At 41.5% G+C, this 21,719-nt stretch overlaps 1 protein-coding gene across 5 annotated transcripts in view; it reads right to left on the reverse strand.

The window, feature by feature from the left end:
* Positions 1–1,450: 1,450 nt before the first annotated feature.
* PTPN4 (protein tyrosine phosphatase non-receptor type 4) overlaps positions 1,451–21,719 on the reverse strand; it is a 172,556-nt gene continuing 152,287 nt past the window's right edge. For 4 of the 5 annotated variants that reach the window (XM_061609185.1, XM_061609186.1, XM_061609188.1 and 1 more), the window contains one exon: positions 16,582–16,868. In XM_061609185.1, the coding sequence (XP_061465169.1) occupies positions 16,602–16,868 (267 nt within the window). In that variant the 3' untranslated portion in view covers positions 16,582–16,601. Of the gene's footprint in view, positions 5,414–16,581; positions 16,869–21,719 lie in introns of those variants that run through there. The other variant, XM_061609187.1, reaches the window with a different exon arrangement.

Raw genomic sequence — 21,719 nt, forward strand, 5'->3', positions numbered from 1 at the left:
AGGAAATCTAGGACACAAAATTTGAAATTTGATTCCCAGATCATAAGTCACAAGTTATCTAAATTAGCAACTTGCATCTAAAGATATGGGCTTTCTCGCCATTCCTCTTCACTTTAAGCCCCCAAATTTTACTCCTGAGGGTCAGGGGACCCTGTAGCATGGGATGTAACCTGGTGCAGGGTCTGTAGTAGTAGTAGGAAAATCAGCAGAAAGTGGGGAGTCAGCTTCTGCAAGCAGATGTGCTTTCCACCTATGCAAGAACGCCTTTTGATCCGAGTCATATTTGTATAAGGCACCTGCATTACGTCACTCAATTGAAGCAAATCCAACTGACAACTCAGCTAATTACCCTCCCCCCTCCAAATAATCAGCATCTAAGCACACTAAAGTGTATGCAGGACTGCAGTGAAGACCAACTGCTTGCAATGGCACTGCAAAAAGAAAAGGAGACACATTTCACCGAATCCTCTTGTCAATTTAGAGCATTATTTAAACAGTCCAAGGGCTAGCAGAGAGGGAAGTAACATTCTGCTGGTCCATTATTTCCCTCCTATTAAAATCCAGAAGCTTATTTTAATAACAGTGCAATGTGAACTCTTCCCTTGTCCAGCCTCACACTACTTTCTTGTGCTGTCTCTCTCCCACACTTTCTGTGCATGAATATTTACAATGCTATGGATTCAGTATGTTTGCACACATTGGTGGAATAGACATGCAGATATCAGGATTCTATACATCATGTTGAAACATAGATAGGAGAGACTTGCATAATATGCAGAACTTTCCCTTGCACAGCATATACAGATTTAAGTTATTTGTGAATCACTAACTTACAGGCAAGTTTAAGACCAGTTAATGAAAAAACTGCAGATGGTACCATATGCCTCCACTCCTTTTCAACAGCCGAGTCTAAGACTGAGGAAGGGCACCAGCACAATATAGCATATGGACTAGAACTCCTACAAGACTTTCAGGGGGATGAAGAACCATCCATTGCCTACACCTGGTCATACTTGTGTAATTCTGCAACCTATCAAGCATACCATTCTCAAAAATCTAGCAGAGTTCTGCTCCACCAGAAGCAAAAACTGCTGAGATTCTATGTATGACTTTTCCACTTCTTTGCCTTCCTGTACAGCTGCAACTGAAACATTTCTGCTGCTTTCAACCTTCCACAGATGCTGCAATACTAAATCTGCATATTGCACATGGTAAGATTCCATCAAAAACCTCTCCCCGGCTCTCTTCACTTGCATTTTGTGCTTTCTGCGATAAGAGGACAGCACTTCCAAATTGGAACGATGGGATAATGCTACTCTGTGGGATTTGCCAACTGTAAGTTATTTTATGAGTACAATTTATTCATGAAGTCCTGGGGGAACCTAACTACCAATGAATGTTGCAACATGAATAGTTTTTCTTGTAAATCAATTCAGTACAATAGCCTGGATTACAGAGTATTAATGTGGTATACTTTATTACTTCAGTGAAGGTGTCTAAAGTTTTAGACATAATTTATGGCCTAATGCTAAATTTATGACCTAATGGACGTACATTTGGGAATAGAAAAAACAAATAGCTACCACCAAGGACAACCAGGAGTCCTGTTCTTATGCTAAGGTTGTAGGGATACATTACTGCAGCACTGAAGATGGATATCTACTTTGAAGATTTGGAGGGACCATGCTCTTAAGTGGTATGATTGGCCAGGGCACTTAAAGTCATGTTCCTCAGAGAATGACTGACACTGTGGGTACTTCATATTTAACTCTCTAAAGTTTATTCCTACCACTCCCAAAGCCACACACCTAAAAAAGGAAAGAAGCAATTTTCAGAAGTCTCAAGTCCTAGATTTCTGCATTAGACAAACCTTCAAACATACTTTAAATAATCATAGTTTTCAATCCTTAAGATAAAAAATGAAAACACAAAAACAGACATTTGTATCATACATTGGCACAGAACTATTACCCTATGGCTCTTATTTACAATTAAAACAACTTGATTTCTTTTTTAAAAAAACCCACCAACAGGAAGTGTTACAATTTTTTTCTCCCCATTTTTCTAGCAAATAGTAAGAAAATAATTATTCATAAAATTCCACATCCATAACACCCATCACTTTATATGTCATTATGCCTGAAACATACATTCATGTATTGTACAGAATGAAAACACATACAAAAAATATTTTTCCTTTTTAGCTTGACACAGATCTTCATAACCCAATGCAAAGTAATTAACGGTATTAACTTTTAGGCTATATAAAAATATTAGTAAAAGGCTATTTATACCACTATGGAAAAATGCATTTTGTGAAAATCCGCTTTTATGGCATGATCATGCTTTGATTTACTATCCTACTTTTACTATGTGTGCATTAAAGGGAAATTTAGTTTGTAGATTAGTTTGTTACCCTGCCAAACTAATCTCTTTCAATATTTCTTCATTACTACTGACCAGTAAGCCCTAAATCAGTTTATATCAGTGGAAATGGAGGCTTTAAGGCAGCTAATGTTTCTGCCTATTTGTCAGATCAATATCCTAAGTACCAAAAATATACCCGAACAAAACTGGTATAAATGTTTCTCATGGATTCAAATTGCTTTGGCAATCTCACATTAGAGTATCAACATATATAAAATACCAATGACATACAACCTTCTAATAATTTCCCTTGTATAAGTTTATAAAAAGGGCAATGCTGTTTTCATTTTATATTGGCAATAGAAACATATTGTTGCTTCATTAGAATGGAGCAATAGTTTAATATTTACTTTAACATGCTACAAATACTCAAATTAGCCCTGCAAATAACCAACACCATGGGATAGAATATCCAAATCAAAAGCAGGAAAACTTTCTCCAGGTATTAAACCATTTTTGAAGCAAGCATTTAAAAACAGAACATGTGTATGCAGTATGTTTAGCATAACTTCTCTTTCTAGTTGTCATCTCACTGGTTGGTAAGATCTACTACAGGCTTTCAATAAAAGGGATTTTACATTGCTTACACTGGCATCTTAGGATGGTTCAGATTGCAAAGCATATTCTAAGCAGTTACCTACATTGTGCTGGGTCATCTGAAACTGTCCTTAGCATAACAAAAATGCATTTCAGCCTTCCATTTTTTTTTGGCTGAACAGCAACCAACTATTAAAAGCCACTGGATTCTTCAGTTATCATTTCATATAGAACATTGATCCCACTATCCCCTTCACTTTTACAGCTGTCAAAAGTAGATATTAAGCACTCATTCAAACAGAAAACAGACAAAAATGTATTCCTACAATATTGGACAACTATGAAGTTAAGGGTAGCGTTTTAGATGCCCATTATACCTTATACTAACAAAACTTCAATTTGGATAAAAGGAATTCATTGACAGTTGTATTCATGTTTACACTGATGTGACAAAGATGTTATATTAAAAGAATAATAATGCAGTAATTTCAAATCCAGAACCACATACTGGATTTGCTCTGCAAATAAGCAAACAGGCCAGCTGACAAGTTTTTTTTAAAAAAACCTATAAAGATGTTCTCTTTCATTTGGCATTATGGTGAAAGGTTGCTACAATTTTGCACCACACAATTTCATTGCATTGGGAATACACTTTATACAGTATAGCAGATCTGTAGCCCCTCCCAGTATATCTAAAAGAGAATAAATTACTAAAAAAAGCTAAACTCATTACTCCATATTGTCATGTATAGTCTGCATATTCTGCTTTAAAAATCATTCAGTAATTTTTCAAAACTATTTAAATATAGGTCAGATTAGGTTTTCAGACAGAAACAACCACATCCCAAAACTTATTGTGCAAGAAGCTGGATATCCTCACTAGCCAGTTGGCTTCACCTGTTCTAGACATTAAAAAAAGGAGCCAACAACTTTTACATAGTGCTAGAATGAGTTCAGATACTGTATCAATTAACTGCATACATGCTAATGGCTTCAAAAAGGAGGCACGCATACAAAAATTCTTTGCACAAAAAACATGGAGATCCCAAAGAACGTGTAGAAACCCTAGATGTTTTGGGAACAAATTGAGGGCATTTTACTCGCACTCGCCCTTTTTTCCTTTTTAAAATGCAGTACAGTATAAACATGACTTGAGAAAGAACTGCTCAGGAAAAGTAACTGGCAAGTAGGACGTGGGGAAAGCTCTTGGATTTGAAGGTTGATAGTTATCAGAACTATCAAAAAGCTATATCCTACTCAAGTTACAAGGTTATCTCTCAGTGAAAGGGGGAAAGAAACAAATTCTAAAACAATCTACAAGCTTTTCATTTGATGTTGCAAACATTTTACCAGTTGAAAGGAATGTGTCAGATTTCCCACTTCATTTCATTGCAGTAAACAATTGTTAATAGGCTGTGGTGCTTTTGCTACCCATAGTAGCATGCAGGTACTTGCAGAAAGAGAAGGAATGGTATTTCTGTAACCACCTATCATATTCTGAGTACCATATTCTAAGCACCAAGGGCCATGGTTTAAAGTGTGAACCCGCTAAAATAAATACAATGATGATACTTCCCCTTTAGGGCCAATACAAGTGCCTTGTCGTTACGACATACACTGCAAGTCTCAAGGCACTTAAGGGGTTAAGACAAAATGCATGCATTCATTCCCATTATGCAATATAATCAAATGTTTCAAAACACACCAATGTTATGACATGCTGAGAAACAGAGCTACCAGTTCAAAAATAAATGTTCTTCCTATTCCAGCCTAAACAAGATGCTGGGTAAATGGGCCTTTATGCAGTTACTGCTGGGTTCAAAGAGAATGTAGCTTTCCATTATTAATCAGGTTAGATTCTAGGAGGGCATAGGGCAAAATGTGCTGCTTCAGTAGGCAGTGTGTCTAGTAATAGTAGTAATATTGCTAATGTTTCACCAAAATAAAAACAAGAATCTTAACACTTTAGCATTGGAAGAAATGGCTTTGTGTGTATTGTTGTTGCTTTAAAAAGACATAGGTGTCAAACAAAGAGTGAAATAGTTCCAAGCCTTTTTTGTAGCAGTTCAAACAAAAAGGGACTATATGGCACTACAATGATGTCTGGAAAGTCATCTGGAACACATGGAGTTCAGTAAGTCTGTGGTTTGTTCAAAGCAAAGCACGAAGAGAGAGTCTTCCAACACAGAAAAATCATAGTGTTTTAGAGACCAATTTTCAGTTTCAACATAAAGTGCAGTAGTGCTGAAGTTTTTCCAAGTCCTTTTCAGTTCTTCATTGTTTTCAGACGCCATATCTTGCAAGTGATGTTATGGCACACCAGTAATTTATATGCATTCTTCTGAAAGGTATATTTTGTTTACTGTTAATGCAGCGAAGTTGTTAAAGGTCTAACAAGTTCTTCTTCATACACCTTCAAAATAGCCTCACAAACGAATCTGTATTGACTCTAGAAAGAATAGTAAAATAATGTATAAGTCACAGAAAACAGAATTTGAGAGACTAACAATGAGCTATCAGAATAAACTGAAATACTTGTAAGAATATTGTGCTTAATTACTACAGGTTGGATCCAGAGAAAGGCATGCTGCAGAAGAAGCTTTTCAGGGGCCAGGGTAAATGGGCAGAAGAAACCAGTTTCTACTAGCATCCTTCCATGTGCTTTTATCTGGATCCAATCCTATGGATCAGCTGATGCTGATACTTTCATCAGCAGAAGAGGGAGGGAAGCAATTTTTAGCATTTTCCACTCCCCCCCATCTGCTCTAGAAGGTCACCCAACCCTGTGAAACAGATTTTGCAGGGCAAAGGGGGAATCACTGAAAATTGCTTCCTTCTCCATTCTACTGATGAAAGATTTCAGTCCTTGAGTGACACTATTGGAAACAACAGTTTGAAAGTTTTAATATAAAAATATATGAACTTCCATCCCAAGGGAGGCCTGCTAATTTAAAAAGTAAAGATTGAATGTAGAATTTATATTTCGGTACCAGCCTTGACATTTGGAGACCAGGGTTCAAATCCCCACACAGCCATGAAGCTCACTGGGTGACCTTGGGCCAGTCACTGCCTCTCAGCCTCACAATGGTAAACCACCTCTGAATACTGCTTACCATGAAAACCCTATTCATAGGGTCACCATAAGTCAGGATTGACTTGAAGGCAGTCTGTCCGTCTGATTCTACTTATATACTTTAAATATTGTTTAAGTGGCTTATTCCAATTATTAGAATAAACAGGAATTCAAGTTTCATTATTCAAGGATATCCACAACAGACGTGACAAAGTGCCCCTTTCCTCTCCTTGCACCTGCAGTACCACCCCTAACAAAAATCTGCTCTGGAGGATCCCCAGCCTCCCAGAGGATTTTTTGGGGCATTGGGTCCTGTTGTGCAAGCATAATAAGTAATGATTATTTTGGTTAACCTTTTTTATTCTCTGATTCACAATTCAGAAATGTGTGTATTTAGCCTTCTTTTCCATTAAAAAAATAGTGGCCCTATAGAACTTCTGATGGTTTTAATGAGTGCTATGTGATAGCACAAGCCTAATTTTTCAGGTTTTGTTAAGCATATGATCACAATTTTTACTACATCCAGAGAAACAAAAATCTAAAATAAAATTTGTGCACACAAGATGATGGCTGTTTGATTTTTAATATAGTGGGATGAGTTGAGAAAACTGAATCAGTATTCCCATTTAAAACATGAAAAATGAAAAATAGGACAATGCCATCTTGTGGACAACATGTGGAAGTATGAAAGCTTATAGGAGAAATTGAACTGATTCAGATTTCAGTTTTATGATAGAGACAACAGAGCTAACTCGCTTTTCCTGTATGTGTTTCAATTTCCTTTTTGAATTTTATGGTCTCTGACTATACTGACATATGGTAAATTGCTTGCTCTGCATCAAGTATGAGCACCCTGATCCAGAAAAAGATGTATGTAAGCAGAAACACATTTTTGTCCATAGATTTCTCCCACTCCATGCATGTAAGTATGTTATGGAGAAACATCTGGAGTCCACAAATGGTATTCCCATACTGTGTGCACAGAGGATCAATAGCAGCAATTCTGATCTTGCTGAATGTCTCTTGCTTTTCGACAGAGGGAGGAGAAAACAGGTGCTGGACCCCAAACACAATGGATGTGTTCATACTAACATAAGCCAATATAAACAAGCCTTTTAGTTGCACATATAGCCCCTTCACTCTTCCTTTTGCACTAGTGAAGAACATTATCTAGTGGGCACTAGGATACCCTCAAGCGGTTAATGTATGCTTCCTACTGCTTTAGGCATGAAAACATTTAGCACTCAACAGGAAGCACTCTGGTACCCCTGCTCTGGTGTATCAGTTAATTTTTGCTGCTTGTGCAGTACTGGTTTCACCTAGCTCTTCAGTTCTGGCCTTTTTTAAATTAATCCTCACTATCTATCTTGGTTTTTCTAGTGAAATGTATTTGTCTTTAGTGTGAGATTGTCAAGTGATTTCACAATTAACAATAATTAACTGAAGAAAAAGACTGAGTGTGTGTGTTTGGTGACTGGGCATTCAGTTAGTCCAGTCTGTTTGCAATCTCCCTCAGTATGTTATCTATCCCTAATTACCTGCTTAATTCCACCTTTTAACTCTGAAATTTTTACTTTCTTCATGATTTGAACATTTTTTTAATAAAACGTTTCTTCTGCCTTCTCAATTTTGCCTTCATCATTCCTTTCCCCTTTCTTCTATTACATTAATCACTTGATTAAATTGCTGGCCCCTGCTTACAGCACAATGCCTAGCTATTTACAGAAGGAAACTTCTGTGCCCTCTAAAGAGGTGTGAAGTTTGGTAATAACAGCAGATGCGGCAGCACTGATGGCATGTTCTGAGAGGTGAAAGGCAGCTCTTTCTTCAAGCTGCTTTGGCGCACACAGACTGCTGCCATTTTGAGAAGTGCAGTGGCAAGAAGAATGCAAAATATTGCCCAGTTGCCCCACAGTTGAGGTGGCAATGGACAGCAAGACTGTGCAAAGCATGATCAGCCCTGCAGTGCTTCTGAACCGGAAAGAGAAAAGAGTCCTCCTTTCCAGTGGAAAAGTTGGCATGCAGAAAAGTCACATACGTCAGAAAGTAGATTCAGAAGTTGTGGTGATACACAAACAGCTTCTATCAGAGGACGAAGGGGGTACTCGGCAAATTTCAGACCCAGAGCTTCTTTTTAATTCAAATTCTAGTCAGAATGAATTAGTTGATTTTCAATCAGTTTCTCTTGTAGCTACAGAGCATTTGCAGGATAAACAAATGATGGGCTCTGCTGTCCCCTCTGTTCAAAACTGGATACAGCAGCAAGTAACATCTTTACCATTAAATGCTATTGCTTTAAATATGACCTCTGCTACTCCCTCTAGTCAAAATCAGGAACAGTATTAAGTTACTTCTGGACCATTAATACTGTTGTTTTAACCCTGGGTTCCTGCTGGGAGGAAGGGTGGGATATAAATCAAATAATAAATACATAAATGAGATTAAACGGGAAACCTATTAACATAACCATCATCCAAGTCTACACTCCAACATCAAACGCAGAAGAAAAAGAATTGGAGAGATTTTACGCAGAAGTACAGGAGGAAATTGATCACACACCAAAACAAGATATGATGATAATCATGGCGGACTGGAATGCAAAAGTAGGGAACAGAGAAGAACTAGGAATTGTGGGGAAATGGGGCTTAGGTGACAGAAATGAAGCAGGAGACTTATTGAATTCTATGAAGCCAATAATTTGTTTCTTACCAACACATTTTTTGAGCAACCAAAAAGACTGTACACGTGGACATCAGCAGATGGTCAATATAGGAATCAAATTGATTATATAATTGGAAACAGAAATGGAGAAGTTCCATACTTTCTGCAAAAACAAGACCAGGAGCAGACTGCAGTACAGATCATGAACTGATCATATCGAAAATCAGAGTAAAGCTAAAGAACAACAAAGCACTCATAATGCCAAAATACAATTTAAATAACATCCCAGAAGAATATAAAGATCAAATAAGGAACAGGTTTGAGGCTTTAAACTTAGTTGACAGTGAACCAGAAGAACTATGGACTGAAGTCAGGGACATTATCAGGGAAGAATGCAAAAAGACGATACCTCTTGTTAAAAAGAGAGAAAGACCTCAATGGATGACTGAAGAAACTCTTAAAATGGTTAAAGAGAGAAGGAAAGCAAAACCAAAAGGAGATAGAAACACGGTCAGAACCCTCAATGCAACTATACAATGACTAGTACGTAGGGACAAAGAAAACTATTACAATAGTTATTGTACAGAAATAGAAAAGGACAACAAAACGGGAAGAACAAGAGCCCTATTCCAAAAGATTAGAGAAATGAAAGGAAAATTTAAACCATGAGTAGGGATGTTGAATAATCAACAGGAGAACACACTGACTGACCGAGATGAAATAAAAGGAAGATGGAAGCAATACACTGAAGAATTCTATAAAAGAGATGCCAGGATGACAGATTCATTCACGGAGGAACCATATGATGAAGAATCAGAAATTTTAGAATGTGAGGTGAAAGCTGCTCTTAAAATTCTTGGAAGAAACAAATCACCAGGAATAGACGGCATACCAACAGAGTTGCTACAAGCTACTGAGACTGAATCTGTCCAAAGTTTGACAAACATTTGTCAAGAAATATGGAAAACTAAACAATAGACCACAGACTGGAAGCGTTCAATATATATCCCACTTCCAAAGAAAGGGGATCCCAGGGAATGCAGTAATTACCAAACTATTGCCTTAATATCCCATGCAAGTAAAGTAATGCTCAAGATTCTACAACAAAGGCTCTTACCATATATGGAGCGAGAAATGCCAGATGTCCAAGCTGGATTTAGAAAGAGAAGAGGCACCAGAGATCCTATCGCAAACATACATTGCATAATGGAACGCAGCAAGGAATTTCAGAAGAAAATCACCCTGTGCTTTATAGATTACAACAAAGCCTTTGACTGTGTAGATCATGAAAAACTATGGAATGCTTTAAAAGAAATGGGGGTGCCACAGCATCTGATTGTCCTGATGCGCAACCTATACTCTGCACAAGAGGCTACTGTAAGAACAGAATATGGAGAAACCGATTGGTTCCCCATTGGAAAAGGTGTGAGACAGGGTTGTATTTTATCACCCTATTTGTTTAATCTGTATGCAGAACATATCATACGGAAAGCGGGATTGGACCAAGATGAAGGAGGTGTGAAAATTGGAGGGAGAAACATCAATAAATTAAGATATGCAGACGATACCATACTCTTAGCAGAAACCAGTAGTGATTTGAAACGAATGCTGGTGAAAGTTAAAGAGGAAAGCACAAAAGCAGGACTACAGCTGAACGTCAAAAAGACTAAAGTAATGACAACAGAAGATTTATGTAACTTTAAAGTTGACAATGAAGACATTGAACTTGTCAAGGATTATCAATACCTCGGCACAGTCATTAACCAAAATGGAGACAATAGTCAAGAAATCAGAAGAAGGCTAGAACTGGGAAGGGCAGCTGTGAGAGAACTAGAAAAGGTCCTCAAATGCAAAGATGTATCACTGAACACCAAAGTCAGGATCATTCAGACCATGGTATTCCCGATCTCTATGTATGGATGTGAAAGCTGGACAGTGAAAAAAGCAGATAAGAGAAAAATCAACTCATTTGAAATGTGGTGCTGGAGGAGAGCTTTGCACATACCATGGACTGCGAAAAAGACAAATACTTGGATGTTAGAACAAATTAAACCAGAATTGTAACTAGAAGCTAAAATGATGAAACTGAGGTTATCATACTTTGGACACATCATGAGAAGACATGATTCACCAGAAAAGACCATAATGCTGGGAAAAACAGTAGGGAGTAGAAAAAGAGGAAGGCCACACAAGAGATGGATTGATTCCATAAAGGAAACCACAGACCTGAACTTACAAGATCTGAGCAGGGTGGTTCATGACAGATGCTCTTGGAGGTCGCTGATTCATAGGGTCGCCATAAGTCGTAATTGATTTGAAGGCACATAACAACAACAACAACAACAACAATGGTTGACATTTCATCAGAATTGGCAGCGATTAGACAATTCAGACAAATACTGCATAAACACAGCTAATGGCTAATCTGGGTCAGCCAGTGTTTAATAATCAGTTGTCAATGATGCTTCAAGTACAACCATGCAAATCACCTGACCCACGTGGTGCTCTTAGGGACAAAGCAAAGACACCTTAAAATGCACAGAGGCCATACAGACCAAATAATGATGTACAACAACTTCATTATTATAACTCAATTATTTTGCAGGGGGAGATTGCTGAATGGAATGATGGCTCAGAAGTGGAACACCAATCTTTATCTTTTAGACCCTGAGTTCATGAAACAACTGATGACTCCAGCTATTGATGCACCAATTTCAGCTTTGATCTTCAAGAATTTTCTGTCAAAGGATAGAGATGCCCAGCTGAGGGATCTTCCAGATTTAGCCCTCAAGAAGGTTCATGAGATGGCTGCACTGGCCATATGGGCTTCTTGCACAGCATGTTTTTTTTAAGGGCAGCTGTCCTCTGATTAGATTATATACTTGACAACCTGGCTCAAGATCCAGACAGACTCTAGAAGACTTTTCTGAAGATCTCTCAAGTGGGATCCTATATTGTGAATGCAATGCCATTTGCACCTAGAACTATGGGTGCAAAAGCAGCGGGTAGATGTACTGTGTGGCTTCATTACTGGGATACTAATGCAGCTTCACATCTGGTGTTGGCAACAGAGGCTTATGTTGGTAAGAAGCTGTTTGGTGAAGATGTTTTAAAAGACATTAGTGGAGACAAAGGACAAGAAGAAGGCAATGCCAGTAACAACTAAGAGAAGAGATGAACAGTGGTCTTTTCATCAATACCAACCATACCACTAAATCTTTCATGCCATGAGATTCAGTGACCGAGAATAGGATTTTCGTCCCAATCGATATGCCTGGGGATGTTGCAGATTTCTGCCACCATCAGAGGCGGAAGACAACAAAGCCAGTTCTAACTCTCCACAGATTCAAGGGGCTGGCAGATTGCTCCACGCACTTTGATCAACAGTGGGAAGCAGCAGCATCTGACCACTGAGTAGATGCAGTGCTTCACAGATATTGAATAAAATTTCAGACTCCACCTCCAAGCTATTTTGTAGCATCTCCAGTTGCATCAAATCCAGATAAATGCAGACTGGTTCAGGAAGTGATAGTTCATTTTCTGTAGATAGCTGCAATCAAACAAGTCCAGCCAGACATTATCAGGTGTCTATTCTCTGCTCTTCATCATTCTGAAGAAAGGGGGTGCTTGGAGGGCTGTAGTAGATCTGAAGTTTCTGAACAGATTTGTGAAGTACCACGGATTTTGCATGGAAACAGTCATTTCCATATGGGAAGCGTCACACCCTTAAGAATATTTGTTCTCCAGATCTAACCTGGGTCTACCTCCCTGTGCCAATTTATCCAGAGCACCACAGGTTCCTTTGCTTTGCCTATGCAAACAAGTATTACCAATATGAGCAATGCCTTTCGGCTTAGCATCAGCCCCTAGGGTCTTTATGAAGATAATGGTGACTCTTGGGGCTTATCTACATCAGAAAGGAATTCACCTTTATACTTATTTACATGACCTACTAATTCATATGGCAACAATACAGTCTGCATACAAAGAAACACAAGAGATCTTCACAGCTCTGAAATATCATGGGTTCTTAGTAAATGTATCAAAGAGCCATCTGATTCCCACACAAAGGTTGCAGCACTTGGGAGCAACAACAGAGACAAGTTAGGAGACAATATTCTTATCAGAGAAACAAGTGACCAAAACAAAGGTGGCTGTTTCTCCTCTGTTCAGAAAAACATTGGCGTATCTTATGTCATTGGTGATGTTGTTAGGAATGTTAGTATCTGCCATTCAGTTGACACCATTGGCCAGATTCCATACTCGGTCTCTGCTGTTGATGCTTCTACCTTATCTATTACAAACTGCAAATTCCCAGCACGTGCAAGTTCATCCGAGCAGATATCTATGAACCTCTCTACAACTGTGGATGAAGGAGTGCAATTTGTGTAAGGGAAGAAGATCCACCATGGGAGGTTGTGACAAAGGATGCAAATCCGGTGGTCAGGGGGGCACAGTGCAGGGGAGCAGTAGAAGAAAATGAAAGAAGCAAAACAAAATATAAACTGGCTAGAATTAAGAACAGAAAGATTCGCTCTACAACACTGTGCCCCTTTTGGGACTGATGCAGGTGATATTGAAGACAGACAACAATACTGTGAAGGCTCACATAAATTAACGAGGAAGTTCAAAAATCCCATCTTCATCAGCAGGTGACACTACTGTTAACCTGGGCAGAGGTAACTTTGAAATCACTTGTAGAACAGCATGTTTAGGAGGTGTACAATGTGCAAACAAATTGGCTGAGCTGTCAATATGTGGTGTTTAACAAGGACATCTTTCAGCTTTGGTGCTTTTGGGAAGATGGATGTGGATCCGATATGGATCATCAGCTTTGGAGATATTTCACAAGGTTTCCATCACTAATAGCTGAAGGCAGAGATACCCTCAATTGTCCATGGCCAACTGGGGTCCTGTACATTTTTCTGCCAACTCCACCACTGGCGTGTTAAAGACAGTGAGGTTGGAGAAGGCCCATGTTATTCTCCTGGCCCAATACTGGCTGTGGTTTTCAGATCTGGTGAACTTAGTGATGGAGCCACGATGGCCTACCATTTTGTCCAGACCTGTTGTTGCAGGGCCCTCTAGTTCATCTGGACCCAGAATGGCTGAACCTAACCACTTGAAGGTTGAGAGGAGAAAGTTGTTGCCAGCAGGTTTGCCACAACAGGTCATCAACACAATATTGGCTTTGAATCATCCAGCGATGATAAGGAAGTACCAGTATACTTGGGCAGCTTTTTTGGGCTGGTGCAGCAAGCATCATCTGATGCCTCAGAAAGCAGGCATAGGAGATCTATCTTTTCTGCAGGATGGCCTAAAGCAGGGTTTGAGATGTAGACAGGCTTCAGCTAAAGCATGAGCTCTATCAAAGTTACTATCTGAATCCCTTGGTACTTATCTACACCTAAAACAATTTCTGAGATGGGCAGCGTTGTTCAGCATTGGTTTCCAACACCAGATTTGCATAAAGTTCAGTCCGCGTTTTATAAACCACCTTTTGAGCTGTTAAAGTCTGTTCCATTACAAATTATGTAGTACAAAATGTGCTTCTTAATAACCATAGTATCTACGAGAAGAATATTAGAAGAATATCAGAACTGGGAGCACTGTCTGTTGCAAAACATCTTTGTGTGTTTTACAAGGGCAGACTAGTACTTCAAACTGATCCTGCATTTATTCTGAAAGTGAATGTAGCCTTTCACTGTCAACAGGAATTGGTGTCCATCTCCCTCTCATCCTATGGAGCACACATTCTCTTATCTGGAAGTCCACAGGGCACTGAAAGTATATATAAACATGACAAGCACATTCACATACAAACACATTCATTGTTTGTGTCATTCTGTTCAAGTAGTTTAGGGAGAAACGTGTTGTCAACTAAGTGGATAAAAGCTTCTATTTATTTACCACACAATACTTTACATCATTCTCCACCAACTTGTGTTGTGGCTCATTCGACAAGAGCAGCTACCACTTCTGCAGTATATTCAATGAATGCACCTCTTCAGGAGGTTTGCAACTACTTCGGCAAATCCTGACATGTTTACCAAGCATTACAAAGTTGATATTTACGCTTCTTCAGAAGCTGCATTTGGGAGGCAAGTACTCCAGCAGGTCCTATCAACTCATTAAGCAGCTGATATCCGTCCACAGATTGGGTCAGCTATAGAAAACTCCACTTGGGGGTGTCCTGGTGCCCAATGGAGAAGGAACCATTTTACTCAACTGAAGGTGTTTCTCAGGCACTAGGACACCACTAAATCCCACCCTGGGCTGCATATCAGTATAAAGCCCTATACAGCTTGGGACCAGGATACCTGAAAGACCGTCTTACCCCTTATATAACCAGTCGATCACTGTGCTCTGCAGGTGAGGGCCTCCTGCAGATACCATCTTATCAGGAGGTTCGTTCTGCACAATATAGGAAACGGACCTTTAGTGTGGCAGCACCTACCCTGTGGAATTCCCTCCCATTGAATATTAGGCAGGCGCCATCTCTGCTATCTTTTCAGTGCCTTTTGAAGACTTTCCTCTTTCAACAAGCCTTTTAAGTTGAGACCTATCCCAGTCTGTGTCTGTGTTAGAATTGTCTAATGTTTTTAATAATGTTTTTAACCCTCTTTTAAAGTTTTTTAACAATGTTTTTAACACTGTTTTGTTTTAATGTATTTTAAGATCTGTTTTTATGATGTTTTAAAGTGTTTTTAGCGCTTTGTTTGCCGCCCTGGGCTCCTGTTGGGAGGAAGGGCGGGATACAAATTAAATAATAAATAAATAAATAAGTAAACACATGGGTTAACAGTGGCAGTCCAGAGAGTGAACACAAACACAAACATTGTTTGTTGGTTACATTATTTTGTTATCTCTTTGTTGTTTCTTGTTGAATATTTGTTTAACTTCTAGGATTGACCAGACAGCAAAGTGACACTCCAGGGGAGAGGTACCAGAGAGTTTCCTGTGGACTGTTAACTTTTTCTTGCCTCATGCAATAGAAGGAACTCATTACCCACTTGGTGGTATCCTAGTGCCCCATGAGAAACACCCTTCAGGTTTATAAATGGTTCAATTCAGGAATTCTTCTATTAACTATAGTTTTCCATTTTGTCCAAAATATGGTTAACAGCTTCAGAACACACTAGGATATTGAGCCAACCTCAAATGTTGGTTTTAACTGTGGCACCCTAGCAATGCAGGATATGAGAAACTATAATTAGCGGAAGACATCCTGGATTGTTTGCTCACTGTTGTGACCCAAGTTGGGAGGGGAGGCATCGACAAGGGTGTCACAGACTCTGAGGACTGGGTCAAAGAGCTGGGGGAGGGGACTATCAACAAGGAGAGCTCACAGTGTGCCCAGATCCCTGTCCTTGTCAGTAGAACTCCTCCCGATCCTGGCCCCCCTGCTGGAGCGCAACCAGAACTGTCAGAGGCTGACCCAATTAGAGACTGCTCCATTAGACATGCCCCCCTCATCTGCGCCAGAGGAACTACCTTGTCAACCTGACATTCCCCAGCCCAGCCCCCTACAACTTCTCATGCTCCAGCAGACAGATAACCCCCACCAGTCGGAGGGGGAAGCTGAGATCCAACCTTCATTGTCCTGCCCATGGAGGCTTCAGAGGCAGGAAATTCAACGGATGGAGTTGAGAAGCTTTTGTTTACACACAAATGCCAAGCCTATTTGAGTTGACTCAGGGGAGGGAATAGTTGCTGAGTCAACATCTGAGAGCTGTGAAGACATGCTTAGTCAATGTTAGTTCAGGGCAAAAGTTTCTAGAAAGCATAGAAAGGTTAATGAGCCACAAAGCTTTTGATGTATCTATAAGTTTAATAATAACAAAGAGAAAATCACAGACGCGACTATGACCGAGTCTTTCGACTTCTGGCAGGACAGTTTGACTCAGCCACCACCACCTCCAACCAACCCCCCATGACAGAAATAATGGAAATGAGTGGCAGAACAGGGAAGGACATTCACAGAGCCGTTGAAACCTTGATAACCGAAGTCCAGAGCCTTCGACCCAAAACCCAGTCTCTTCGAGCCGAGAATCAAGCCTTGCGCAGCCATGACCCAGTCTTGAACCAGTATACCACTTTTGTAGACGCCATGGCCGAGATCTTTTGGGAACCCCAGAGGAGAGAGACTGTGTCCTGCCAACTGGGAAACCTACAACAAGGAAAGAACTCTGTGGGGACATACACTAATACCTTTTGTATCCTGGCCCAGAAAATGGACTTTAATGACTTTGGGTTAATGTTCTTGTATCACAATGGGCTCAATTCAGAAGTGCTGGAAGTGTTGGCGCATGCCCATCAGCTAAGTGCTAGTCCAGCTGTGCTTACAGACAGACAGCTAGAGGGGCAATGCCAGGAGCTCAAAATGCATTCCGCCCGGCCTGGGAACCTTGACACCATCAGGGGTGGAGCCCAGGCAGATAGGGGGCATGCTCATATTTCACAGAGGCAGGGAAGAAGCGTAGAAAAGAGGGACTGTGTCTATATTGTGGGAAGGCTGGACACCTGACCAAGGCATGTCCCTCTAAGTCGGAAAAGGCTTCGGTGCAGGAAAACTTCAAATCCCAGCCCCTGTAGAGCTCCACAAGCTGGGATCAACTGTAAGCCTGTGACCTCAACATAAACCTCTCCTGCTGAAGTCTGCCTTACATTTGTCAGTCTGACTAGAATTGCCTACAGGGCAAGAAGTCCAGGTGTGTGTGATGGTGGATTTTGGTGCATCTAGCAACTTTATGGACCTGGACTTTGCTGAAAGACATAACAGTCATTGAGCTTGAGTAGCTGCTGTCCATGGAGACCATAGGTGGATGGTCACTGAAGTCTGGGGTTGTTGCCAGGGCCACTATCCCACAGAGGATGGAGGTACTGAGCAACATGGAATGGATGTCCTATCTAGCCATCTTGCTTCACTGTGGTGTTGGGCATGACCTGGCTGGCACAGCATGATCCAGTCATCTCTTGGAAGGAGGCTACCATGACATCTCAATCGGACTACTGCCAGCCCCTCCTAAAAATCCATCCCTTTAATGCTGGCAGCTATGTCCCCGCCTGAGGAGACGTGTCTTCCTGTAACGTACAAGGACTTTAAAGACATGTTTAACAAAAAGGAAGATGACCAGCTTTCCCCCCCATCGCCCTTATGACTGTGCCACAGACTTAATGCTGGGGGCTAGCATCTCTTCAGGGAGCATCTATTCCCTGTCAGCGCAAGAGCTGGTGGCGCTGAGGGAGTTCCTGGACACTAAATTATAGAAAGGGTTCATATGGCTATCCAAATTCCCTGCTAGAGCCCTGTTAGTGTTTGTTAAGAAGAAAAATGTGTAGTTACATCCTTGCCATGATTACAGGGAGCTAAACCAGATCACCATCCCCAACAGCTACCCCCTGCCCCTCATTAATGAGATGTTAGAGCGCCTATGTTCAGCTAAAATATACACCAAGTTGGACTTATGCAGAGCTTACAATCTAGTCAGAATCAGGGAGGGGGATGAGTGGAAAACTGCCTTCAAGACCCACTATGGACACTTCAAATATCTGATCATGCCATTTGGGTTGTCACACATGCCAGGTGTCTTCCAAAATTTTATGAATGATATTTTCCGGGACTATCTAGATTGCTTCATGATAGTTTATTTGGATGATATCCTTATTTACTCTGACTCTCCTGAACAGCACGAGGCGCATGTGAAGGCGGTGTTGCAGAGACTGAGAGAACACCACTTGTACGCCAAGCTGAAAAAATGCAGGTTTGACTTGACTACTCTGGATTTCCTGGGTTACTGCATCTCTCCCACAGGAATCGAGATGGACCTAGAGAAGGTGTGCTGCGTACTGTCTTGGCACACACACCCAAAACCAAGAAGGACCTTCAGCATTTTCTGGGATTTGCTAACTATTACTGGTGCTTCATCGCAGCCTTCTCGAACCTGACAGCCCCCCTTACTGACTGTCTGAAAGACCCTGGACCCTTTCATTGGTCTGAAGCAGCTCAACAAGCGTTTGAGGAGCTGAAGCAGCTGTTTTCCTCAGAGCCTGTACTCCAGCAATGCAGACCCCCAGCAACCTTTCATTGTGGAAAGTGATGTGTTGGACGTAGCCATTGGAACGGTGTTATCACAGCCAGCCAAAAAGGGAGGAGGCTTACAACCCTGTGCTGACTCCTTCAGAAAGCTGTCAAGGGCTGACAGAAACGACATGGTTTGGGAGAAAGAACTACTGGCCAGTCATGATGAGTTCGAGATCTGGCATCATCTGTTGGAAGGGGCGTGGCACACAGGGGAAGTTCATACTGACCACCAAAACGTAGAGAGCCTACAGACAGCCTGAAAACTGAATCAGTGGCAAGTGTGGTGGGCACAGTTCTTTGCCAAATTCCACTTCGACATTAATTATATTCACCAGGCACAGAACTGCCGGGCTGATGCCTTGTCCTGCAAGCCAGAGTACAAGGAAGCCCAGCCATCAACACAACTATGTCACACCATACCTTTAGAAAAAATGGTTGCTGCCAGCTGCCCCGATCCTTAGTTCAAGGATTTATGCAGAGCCCAAGAGCAAGAACTTTTTGCTCAGGAGTGGGTGTGAGAATTGGGGCAACCATTGCAAGTCTGTGCACCCGGCTTCTCTCAAAGAGAAGGGATACTCTATCACTATGAGATGCTATATATGCCTCCAGGAGAGTTGCGAGCCATGGTCCTCCACCCATGTCATGATGCTGCAGGACATTTGGGGGGTTTGAAAACTTTTCAAGCAGTCACATGGGACTTTTGGTGGCCAAGGATTAAGCATGACGTAGAAAGATATGTACAATCCTGCCCTGCGTGCATGAGGGCAAAACATGCCCTGGGGCGACCTGTGGGTTTGGTGGAGCCCCCTCCCATGCCCGAAGGTCCCTGATGGATGGTTACACTAGATTTCATCACAGACTTACCCACTTCCCAGGGGAAGATGACTGTTTTGGTGGTCATGGATGCTTTCAGTAAGATGGCTCACTTCATTCCCTGTGCAGGCCCAAGAGACCACTCAACTGTTTGTGGAACACGTTTTTTGGTTGCATGGACTCCCCACCAGTTTGGTCTTGGACCAGGGAACCCAGTTCACAGCTCGATTCTGGTGTGCATTACAGCAGCTGCTACAAAGCGAACTAAGGCTGTCGTCTTTGCATTACCCCCAGACAGATGGGCAGACAGAAAAAAGTGAACGCCCTTTTGGAGCAGTATCTCCGCTGTTACGTAAACTACCAGCAGGACAACTGGGTGTCCTTACTACGCCTGGCTGATTTTGCCTACAATAATTCTGTGCACGCTCTACTCAGCAGACACTGTTCTTTGCCAACTTTGGATACTACCCGAACACTTTTGCCACCCCCGGCTCTAATCCGTCTGTCCGAGCAGTGAGTTTGTACAAGAACTGCAGGCAATGCAGGAGATGCTGCAAGAGCAACTCTCACAGACAAAAGCTGACTATAAACGGGTGGCGGACCAACACTGCAAGCCTGGCCCAGAGATATAGGCTGGTGGCAAAGTGTGGCTTTCCACATGATATTTGCCCACATGAGTTCCCAGCCATAAACTAGAGGTTCACAGGCTGGGACCTTTTGAAATAGAGGCTCAAATCAACCTGGTGGCATTTCGTCTACATCTCTCTGCTTCTTTAAAGATCCATCCCATCTTTCATTGATCCCTGTTAACACCAGTGAAGCCGCCAGACCCCCATCAAGCACTCAAGGCTCCACCTCCATTGATCGATGGTCAGGAGGAGTTTGCAGTGGAGAGATACTTAACTCCCACTGGTGCCGGGGAAAGTTTCAGTATCTGATCCATTGGATGGTGTTCGGTTTGGATGAAAGATTGTGGGAGGCAGCGGCCAATGTCCACGTGCCAGATTTGATGAGAGTTCCATGAAACTTACCCGGATAAGCCCAAACCCCTGGGGTGGAGTGGGAATTGGCATGGGAGGGGGGGATGATGCTGTGACCCAGGTTCAGAGGAGGGGCATTGACCAGGGTGACACAGAATCTGAGGACTGGGTCAAAGAGCTGGAGGAAGGGACTAGCAGTGAGGAGAGCTCACAGTGTGCCCAGACCCCTGTCCCTGTCAGTTTAACTCCCCCCGATCCTGGCCTCCCGGCTGGAGTGCACCCTGAACTGTCAGAGGCTGCCATATTAGAGACTGCTCCATTAGACATGCACCAGAGGCACTACCTTGTCAACCTGACGTTCCCCAGCCGAGCACCCCACAACTTCCCATGCTTGAGCAGACAGATAGCCCCACCAGTTGGAGGGGGAAGCTGAAATCCAACCTCCATCATCCCGCGTTTGGAGGCTTCAGAGGCGGGAAGTTCAATGGATGGAGTTGAGAAGGAGCCTTTGTTTACACATGAAAGCCAAGCCTTATTGAGTTAACTCAGGGAAGGGAATAGTTGCTGAGTCAACATCTGAGAGCTGCGAAGACATGCTTAGTCAGTGTTAGTTCAGGGCAAAAGTTCCTAGAAAGCATAGAGAGGTTAATGAGCCGCAAAGCTTTTGATGGATCTATAACTTTAATAAAAAGAGAGAAAATCACAGTAACGACTGCGACTGAGTCTTTCAACCTCGGGCAGGATACTCACTTGTGCAAAGGGGTTATATGTATGGCCAAAAAGCTCCTTCATAGCTTGAGCATGTGCACACTTCTCATAATTGTTTAATACTTGTTGGGTGGTACTGGAGAAAACAGTATCTGTTTGGCAAAGGGAATGCTACAAGGTATCTATAAATCAATACTTTTAAAGTTTTTTTTAGACAGGATTGTGTTTTTTTTTTTAAAAAAACCAGTTAATTTAAGTGTCATATTTTTAGAAGTCACTTTTAAAATGAAATCTAAACATATCCTTATCCTTAAAATTCAAGAAACTCCTATCAAATCCTCTGAATTAAAACCTACTTTTCTATTTAAGGGGGGGGGGAAGACATGGGAAGGGGATATTTGACTCCAAAGGTAAATATTACAGATATGGTTTTTAT

This window comes from Rhineura floridana, chromosome 2, assembly GCF_030035675.1.
Source record: "Rhineura floridana isolate rRhiFlo1 chromosome 2, rRhiFlo1.hap2, whole genome shotgun sequence".
Taxonomy (NCBI): Eukaryota; Metazoa; Chordata; class Lepidosauria; order Squamata; family Rhineuridae; genus Rhineura; species Rhineura floridana.